Raw genomic sequence first — 10,594 nt, forward strand, 5'->3', positions numbered from 1 at the left:
ATATAGAGAAATTTTATTTTAGATAAATTGATTCTCCAAACTCCTAACTTATTAAGAAGACTTCTTCAAAGGTTGAAGCAACAAATAAGAAGATTGGCATATTTAAATGCAAACACATTCGGTGTAAAATATGAAAACTGTACATTGAAAAAGATGAGTTTGAAACATCTAATGGTACTATTTAAAAAATAAACTCACATCACATGCAACAGCAAAAATGTAATTTATTACCTTAAATGTTTGTCATGCAAAAAACAAGCCATATACACTGGTAAAACTAACAATTTAAGATTACGAATAAACTGACATACTTCTAGTTGCAGAACTGGCCTATCAACTGATAGATTTGACAACCATTTTTATACTTGTCAACTTTCCCACGAAAGTGTAATTGAACTTTTTTTCCAATTTTTTGTTTTCGTTGAGCTTAACAATGAAAGTTTTTTGTTGTCATATGAAAAGCATTTGAAGAAACCAAAGCATGATACTTTTAATTGATACTTCCTGTGTATTATTAGAATTTAATCCATCACAATAGTTACTCATAGCAACAATATGCAATTTAAATTATTTTTGTTTTTAATACAAAAACCTTGCAACAATACCAAAACAGCACTAATGATGATTTTTTGAAAGGCCTCTACTGCTTTAACTAATTATATGAATAAAAAAATAATTTGTATTAGTGTATTTTTTGGAAATCAAAAAAAAATTTTATCAATAAATATTTTGAGAAAAATAGATTTACTTTTGTTTACTAACTTGACTATCTTTTACTATAAAAATTTTTTGTTATGAAAGTGTTTATGTAGCTCAACTCTAAGTTATGCAGAATTTCATTTTTAGTCTGAATTAATTGAATAAAACTAAAACACAAAACTTTCATTGCATCTGTTCCATTTTTTAATTTGTTCAGATAAATACTTATAACATTACAAAATACTACAAATAATAAAATTCTTACAAATTATTTTACTGGGCTTCATGTAAACAAACAAATGCATAACCTGCATGTTGCAATACGCATTTTTTACAAGCATATGATTGTTTTAAACAAAATCTACTCTTACCTATCATTCATTTATTGGATTGTTGTAACTCTAGGGTTAGGTAAAGATTTGAGTTAACGTAGGTTGGGGAATGGTCATTAGATTAGAGGTAGGGTGGAGGCAGTAATTTTCTTTTTTACGCTTTTTAAGGTTTAATTCTTATGCAATCATTATTTTTAAACACATTTTTATATCCTGTTTACACTAGAGAACTGGAATAGTAATTTACTGCCTAGTGTTTACTGTATTCTGTTTTTACTGAACTGTATTTTCAAACTGCTTTTTTTTTTGAAAACTGGAAAAATCTTTTTAAAAAAAAATGAAAATGAAAATTGCATTTACTTTACGTTCAAAATATATGCATAAAAATAGAACTAATTCAAATAAAAAAACGTTTTACAAAGAGTTTCACCTAATAACTTTTTTTTAATTAAGCTTTTCTCGAAATACACTACCGGCAATTAATTTGAGACCAGAGGTTAAAAACGGTATTTACATTTCAAAAATAAATATATCTGATTATAATATTTGCACTTCTTTATTTTTGGATTAAAAATAAATAGAGCACAATAAATAAGTGGATAGAATAGGATATGGGCATTTTTGCACCCAAAAATTTGCTTATGTACAAAAGTATACAAAAGTGTATGTGCGGAGTTCTTCCAGCATAAAAGACAATGCAAGTATTATTTTTAACTGTTACTTAATTTTGATTAATGACTTGTAATTGATATTGAAAATATAATTTTTCTCATTGGAAGCTTCTTGTAGATACTTTATGTAGATCCAATATAGTATATAATGACTTGCAAATGAATATACAATTATTGTATTATTTGAACTGTTTATCTTATTTTAGTTTCTATTTTGTAAAATGGCTCCAGTTCGAGAATTAAGCTTTGAACAGAGAGTTCGCATTGTTTTACTTGATGAAGAAGGTGTTTCAGAAAGAAAAATTGCCAAAAGAATGAATATATCAAAGACTGGAGTTCACAACACAATCAAGGGTTTCAAAGAAACTGGTCAATATTGTGACTTACCACGACCTGGACAGCCTAGAAAGATAGATAAACATGGTGATCGTCGTATTACGAGATTATCTATGTCAAACAAAAAACTAACAGCTCCACAAATAATGAGAGAATACAATAAAACTGCTGAAAAACTGAAAAACTTGTTTGTGTCCGGACAATAAGAAACTGTTTGATGAAAGCTGGACTTAGAGGGCGTGTAGTTGCCAAAAAACCGTTGCTAAGGAAAGCAAGCAAGGTGAAACGACTACAATGGGCTTGCAAACATGCCAACTGGACAATAAGTCAATGGAAAACAGTAGTATTGAGCGATGAGTCCAAGTTTGAATTATTTGGCAACAAGAGAAGAATATTTGTACGCCGGCACCAGAATGAACATTACATTCCGCAGTGCATTGTGCCTACTGTTAAGCATGGAGGAGGTTCAATAATGGTATGGGGTTGTTTTGCAGGTCACAAAATAGGAGATTTGATCAGAGTTCATGGAATTATGAAAAAGGAGCAATACAGAGAAATTTTGGAGAATCATGCCATTCCATCTGCTCATCGAATGGTGGTTTGATGCCAGCCTGTTTTTATGCAAGATAATGACCCAAAGCACAAATTATCTGAATCAAATAGCACAAGAAAAAACCCTTACTTTAATGGACTGGCCTGCGCAGTCACCAGACCTCAATCCCATTGAGCTTCTTTGGGATGAAATAGACCGGTATGTGAAGAAATTCCAAGTAAAATCTGAGGAACATTTATGGGAGTTACTGCAAAAGGCTTGGAAAGCTGTAACCATGGAAACTTTAAACAAATTAATCTTTTTTTAGTATGCCAAGAATATGTGAAGCAGTAATAAAGAAATGTGGTGGTTATTTTGATGAACGCAAAGTTTGAAACTTGTGCAAAATAATAAAGACCTTATAATTTAACTTTTTAATGTTTGTTAAGTTTTCTATTTGTTTAGAAATATTTGTGAAGGAAACTAAATAAAGTATATTTCATGAACTAATTTGTAGTATCTTTATTCACTGAGATCGAAAAAAACATAAACGAAAATAAAACTGATAGATTTAATTGATTTTTAATAGAATTACTGTTTTCTCATCACTGGTCTCAAATTAATTGCCGGTAGTGTACATAATAAACATCTTAAGGCGCTGAAAAACCGAAATTTTTAAAGTGGTCAAAAAATATTTGCTGATTAAGCACAATACAAATAATTTAAAGCCTCTTTTTGAGTAACAAGACAGTTATTTTACTGAAAAAAAATATTGTTCATAACAAATATTTCCTATTGATATAAAAATCGTAATCTTTTTGGACTTTTCTACAAAATCCTAACTTTGATATATTTTAGGCTAAAAATAAAAATAATCAAATCAAATTTGGCAGCACTCAATATTTTTTTTTTCTAATTTTTTTAAGTATTTGTATTCTTATGTTTAAAGGATCATGTTTTTTTTATAATTAAAAAGTCTTAAACATTTAAAGTTGATGCAAAATACTTACCATCCCCTTTTACTTCCTTATATTCAACTTTTTAAGGCGATACTTTAGCATAAAAAGGCAAACCTATATATCAAATTCAGCAGAACTCAGAACCATTTTATAACATCTTTTTTTTTTAATAATACTTTTAAGATGTTAATGAACAACATTTCATGCAGCCTGGTGTAATTTTTTAACTTTTTTAATTTTGGCTAACCCTAAAATATATATATATATATATATATATATATATATATATATATATATATATACATATATATATATATATATATATATATATATATATATATATATATATATACAAAGCCTGCGGGTTAACCACACACTAAACCACAAGTTACATTGCCTGCTACACAACTGTTAAAATGCCCGCGGGCTATCTGCCCCTTACATAGCCCACTATGTAACCTGCTGCCAAACTTCTACAACGCCTGCTGAATACTCTGCTAAATAAATATATAAAATATAATTAAGTATAAAGTAAAATATAAAATATAATGTAAAATACAATGTAAAATATAATGTATAGTACTATGTAAAATATAATAAAATGTAAAATCAGTAGTTATACACGCAATTTTATTTGACGTTTTTTGACGTCAAAATGAAATAGCACAAAAAACAGTTTGATGACATCAAAAAACATCAAATAAAAGTACAATGGTGCTTTTTTTAATTATTTAAAACATTTTTTATTTACTAAAACAACCATAACTCCTTCACAACTTTTTTTTTTAATTATTTTTTTTTTGCAAAGATTACCCACTGATTGAATTAGAAAAAAGTTCATTTTTTACTTTTTCGCTATACATTATAGTTTTCGAGTTTCACGCGGAAAACGAAAATGTCCACAGACAGACAACCTTAATATTTTTATGATAAATGTGTATATATATATATATATATATATATATATATATATATATATATATATATATATATATATATATATATATATATATATATATATATATATATATATATATATATACATATACACACACACAACTTTAAAATGTATTCTACAAAATAGAGTGCTCAATGTTCTTAAAAGAACAGAGCAATTATAAATTAGTAGAAAACCACTTAACAAAAATTTTTTTCATTATTCACTGTGTTTCATCAATAAAGATTTCTGATGAGTCTTTATTGATGAAACACAGTGTAAAATAAAAATTTTTGTTAAGTGATTTTTTACTAATTTATATATATATATATATATATATATAATATATATACATATATATATATATATATATATATATATATATATATATATATATATATATATATATATATATATATATATATATATATATATATATATATATATATATATATACATATACATATAAATATATATATTCTAAATATATCTAATTAAATAAATTCCAACCTAAGAAAAAAAACAATTGTTATAATATATAATATGATAATTGTGCAGGTAATTATGCTAAAATGAACTAGCACATATAACACTTAAAATAAATTAGCATATTTCACATTAACACAAAATAAATTAGCACATGTGTAAATTCTCTAAAAAACAATTCTTTTCATAATTACAAGAAATTGATGTAAAAAGGCATAATCTAACATTAAGGTCCATTATTCACAGATTATTAAATCTTATATTTTATCTCATAAGTTAGGTTCGTGAGATTTTTATAAAATCTTTAATAAATATTTTTACAGTCAAATTGTCATAAACAAATTCAAACATTTCTTATACATGTGTCATATCTTATTAGCTCTCCCAAAGTTATGATATAGAACTACATGCAAAGAACATTACCTCATTATCTCTTTGATGACAATATTCTTCTAGATATTGCAGAGTAACAAAGTGATCCTCTTCTCAGCATCCAAACCATACTGACATTCTGTTTTTCTAAAGTTATTTCTTAATATACTACAGCTTATGGCTCTGATAACAATGGTCACAGTCTTACAAAAGTTCCAAAACTCATCTCAATACCCATTAAACTATTTAACAAGCGCTTCACCTACCTTCTGGAATAACATATGTTGCTTCGCCTACCTGCTAGAAAATGTTGTTCAATTTTTTAAAAACTCAGTTCTGACTAGTCTACTGATTTTTCAATAAATATTATTATTATTAGCAAGGCTTTTAAGTTTATAATTGCAATATAATTTTTTTTTTGCGTTGGCACAGGGGGTACTGCCGCCCAAATTATTTTAAAAAACTTCTAAAATCTAGAGTCTATTAACTTACTAACAATCAATATAAACTATGATTCTCTTATTTTATTGGTGACTTGTTAACTGATATAACAGATATGTTCTATTGTGAATTAGATAGAAGAAGTTAAGCATGAGCTATTACACTTGATATATCAAAGGTTTTCAATAAAGTCTGACATGTTGGTTCTCTCAATAAACTTTTTTTCATTTAGCGTGATGTAGGGATATTGTAAAATTATTGAATCATTACTTTCTAATTCCATTATTAAAACTGTCTCTGACAGATAAAAATCTTCTTCAATTTCATTAAAATCACAAAGCTCCATCATTGATCCTGTTTCTGACAATCTTACATCTAAAGCGGCTCATATTTTTAAAGATGACGCAATCTCAAGTAACTTCCAACTTATTTGTTGTTTGCAGCCTTTTTAAAACAGAATTTTAAGTAACTTATTAAGTAACTTAGTAAGTTATTTGTTTGCAGCTTTTTCAAAACTGAAAAATCAATTTTGAATAATAAACTAAACTAATGGTTATCGTTCTGACCAAAATATTAAGAAAACACACAAAAAATGATGTAGTGAAAATAAGCCTTCACTGAATTTAAACCCCAATCCTGATAGATTTTGAGTTGATACAACCAACCATGCAAAATTGTAGATTTAACTTTTTTGTGTTAAAAAAAAATATTCCAAAATAAAAGCAAATTAAAAATAAAAATATAAAAACATTAAACTTTAAAACAGCCAGATAAATTTCCAGATATTGAAACACTGGACTGGCCAGATATATTTCCATATAGTGAAACACTAGACAGGTCAGATAAATTTCCAGATAGTGAAACGCTGGACTTAATCAAAACTAGAAAAAAAAGCTAAAACACTTGCTGATGAAGAATTAAAAGTTGGTCAATATTTTCTAAATAATTAAATATTTTAATACATATTTTTTACTTTCACTTAATTTACTACTTAAATATTATAATGAAAGTAGAAAGAAAGTAGAAACCAGTTTATTATATTGCTGAAATTACTATATTCATACTTCCAACTACTAAATAATGAAACATAATACAATTATTGGATAAAAGTAATTGTTTAATGTGTTGAAAATTAAAACAAAAATTAATACTCTGAATAGATGCTGAAGCTCTGAATGCACAACATATTTTGCATTTATCGTTTGTGATGACAAACAAGTACCATTGAACTCTAAAATAGAAATATTGAGTATTTAACATTAAAAAATGAATACAAGTGTCGTATTCGACATTGTGTTTAAATTGAGAAATTTGCATTCAAAGTTTAAAGTACATCATCTCTTTATGTAAATTTAATTACATGTTGAAATTTAACAAAGTTGACTAAAATCAATATAAGTCTTTGTTTAAACTGTTTAAAAAAAAAATTTCCCCGTAACTAAGAGCACTGTTTTTCAAATACGACAAATGTATTTCGATATCAGAAAATTTTGTTGGAATACAATTGTCATAGATGCAATTAATTTGATAGTAGGTGAATTTTGATATTTTAATTTGGTTAATTTGATAGTAAGGTTAAACTTAATCATGTTGTAACTAAAAATGACTAAAAACTTTAAAATAATTTTGGTTTCACTGTCCTTTGCATTTTTTTTTCTTTAATTCATTCCCAGTAACCAATTGTATTTAGAAATATACAGTTTTTACTCATTTTTTAACATAAATAAATTTTTTAACATTAATAAATACAGTTTTTAACATTAATAAATTGACTATGATGTAAGGTTTCACTCAATTTATAAATAACTAAATATTGACAATTTTTTCTTTTTTTACATTAAGCAATTTTTATTAATATTATTTATTTTCGAATAATAGAAAAACAAAATAACTAATTTATCACACATATTTTTTTATTTGTCTGTGAAAAATGATATAAATAAGTTAAACCTTAAATATAAAAAACAACTACTTCCGTTATTGTACCTTTATTTTTACAATAAAGAAATAAATATATACAATGTTTATTAAAACATTTTACAAAGTGATATATTTAATTGTTCAGACTTTGTGACTTAAAAAGAGTATTATAAAACTCAAGATCATCACCATCAAAACATTCTGTTTTTGAACTTTCTGTTTATTTTTTCTCTGAAAGGTACTTTTTATAAATCTTTCTTCAATTAACAGATCTGAGAAAAATTTTTTGAATTTAATATGAAAAGGTAGATGTTTTTCATGACACATTAGTTACTTTTGCAAAAGGCACTTTATGGAAATATAAAGACTTGGAAGCAAGTTTGAAGTTTTTTAAGTCATCTTTGTAAATTTGTAGTTTTTCAATAGATGATAGTAATTTGAATAAGGTAAATCTCATGTCTTAATTTTTTCTCAATCACACTATGTATCAATATTCTGTACTGAACTATGACCAGGTTCACTATACTTCTGTTCAATGAGTGGTATTCCACTTTCATTTTTAAAATTTTTTATTGCCATAGACACAATTGAGTTCCTTTTCTGGGGAACACAAGAATTAGACCACAAAATCAATTAATTGATATATTAGAACTTCAATAGTTTATATAGACAACTTTCAAGTTCATTTGCACCTCTACCAGCAATTATAACAATTTAGTTTTCGTTTATAATAGAATACAAAAATGTTAGCAAATGGAAGAGGAAATACTTTTTCTAAATCAAAAGTTATAACTGTGGTTTTGTCATTCATCGCTAACTTTAGCTCACATTTTCTTACTTGTCTAGCTAATAGCTTACTCTCTCTATGCTGATGATAGCTTACTCTCTCTATGCTGATAATAGCTTACTCTCTCTATGCTGATAATAGCTTACTCTCTCTATGCTGCAGTATTTTTTGATCATCTTCTTTGTTTTTATACTCTTGACATAAATCACACAAATCTTTTTTTGGTTTATGAAATGCTAAATTAAACTCTGTATTAAAAGTTGAATGAAAAACAACTTTTTTTAGATTAAACTCTGGGTAAGCTTGTGTAAACAACATGTACATTTTAATTGTACTCAATAACGACTCTAAATATTTTTTGTTAGTACTCTGTCTGCAATAGTGTGAATCAACTATGGAAAACTAATTATATATTCTCTGATTTTATCTAAGACTTGATTCGGAGTTTTTCTACAAACCATTTTTCCTTTCTTTGGGGACCTTGGTAGTCCGCTTATTTATTTACCATGTTATTAAAATTATAGTAAATTCTTCTGTCGCTGGTATCTAAAGTTTTTTAAAAGAATAATTTACAAACTCTGCTTATAACGAATTTTTACATTCTAAATAGATTCTTGAAATTTCTTTTAGAAACTTCAAGAATTTTGTTTAGAATGTAAAAATAATTATCTCTTTAAAACTATTCGAGCACAAGACATTGTAATGAAATCTTTGTATACAAGTCTTGAAATCTTTGTATAGAAGGAGAAATGATTATAGAAGAAAAAGATGAATTAGTAGGGTCTTCCACTATATATCCAGGAGTTTTTTCCTTCATTTGGTGGTTAGGCTCCAATACTATTGGCATCGGATTATCAGCATCAGAAGCGATAAAATATTCCATATTTGTTATAAAATATTCCATATTTGTTATAAAATATTCTACATTTGTTACTTATCTTTACAAAAAAACGGTATATTTATAAATACTGTTTAGTTCTTCTGATCATGAGTAGTAATTTTTATTTACTGAACATTTTAATTCAATTCAAAGAAAACAAAAAACAATTAAATATTAAAAAATAAATGGAATTTATCACTTTTTATTTACAAAAAGTATGTTAAAAAGTAAACAAGTGAATATACGTAGTTAAGTTTAAAGTCACGTGAGCAAATAGAACGCTACTATAGGTCTACGCTAAGTACAACAAATGTACGTTGAGTGTCTCGTATAAAAAAAACATATACGACAAATGATCTACTGAACTATATCGGAAAAAAATTTAATTGAGCTATCGGATAATTTTTTTTTAAATAAGTCCACAAAAAATAGATAAATCGCATATATAAGTCATTTTTTTCAAAAATGTCGAAAACGACACTTGTATTCCGGGCTGACAAAATTTCTTTACATATATAAATCAACTGAAAATTTTTTAACAATAATCAATAATCTTTTTTTTTTCTTTATATTTTAAATTTTTATAATTTCAATATTCATATTATGTCAACATTTACTTAAAAATTTAAAAAATGAACAAAAAATTATTGTTTATATTGAAATTATTTTATTTAGAATTAAAAAAAACATTTGTTTTGCTATTTTTATTATTTTATTTAGAAGTAATAAAAGTGTCCGTTTTGTCTTTAAAATATATTTAAAGTAGCAAATTAAAGTTCTAAATTCTGCGGTAAGCAAAAATTGCTGATCTCAGACACTGTCAGGTCAATTAATGCCAAACCTAATTCTGATATATATATATATATATATATATATATATATATATATATATATATATATATATATATATATATATATATATATATATATATATATATATATATATATATATATATATATATATATATATTTAAACAACTTTAAAAAGTATTCTACACAATAGAGTGCTCAATGTTCTTAAAAGAACAGAGCAATTATATTAGTAGTAGAAAATCACTTAACAAAATTTTTTTCTATTTAACACTGTGTTTCATCAACAAAGATTCATTAGAAATGCATTTCTGCATAAATCTTTGTTGATGAAACACAGTGTTAAATGGAAAATATTTTTGTTAAGTGATTTTCTACTACTAATATATATATATATATATATATATATATATATATATATATATATATATA

At 25.5% G+C, this 10,594-nt stretch overlaps 1 protein-coding gene across 2 annotated transcripts in view; it reads right to left on the reverse strand.

Annotated features, from left to right (window-relative positions):
• LOC100208067 (rho guanine nucleotide exchange factor 39) overlaps positions 1-10,594 on the reverse strand; it is a 57,902-nt gene that overhangs the window by 42,072 nt on the left and 5,236 nt on the right. For both annotated transcript variants that reach the window (XM_065790275.1, XM_065790274.1), the window contains exon 2: positions 6,917-6,996. In XM_065790275.1, the coding sequence (XP_065646347.1) occupies positions 6,917-6,996 (80 nt within the window). The remainder of the gene's footprint in view (positions 1-6,916; positions 6,997-10,594) is intronic.

This window comes from Hydra vulgaris, chromosome 02, assembly GCF_038396675.1.
Source record: "Hydra vulgaris chromosome 02, alternate assembly HydraT2T_AEP".
NCBI classification, from domain to species: Eukaryota; Metazoa; Cnidaria; class Hydrozoa; order Anthoathecata; family Hydridae; genus Hydra; species Hydra vulgaris.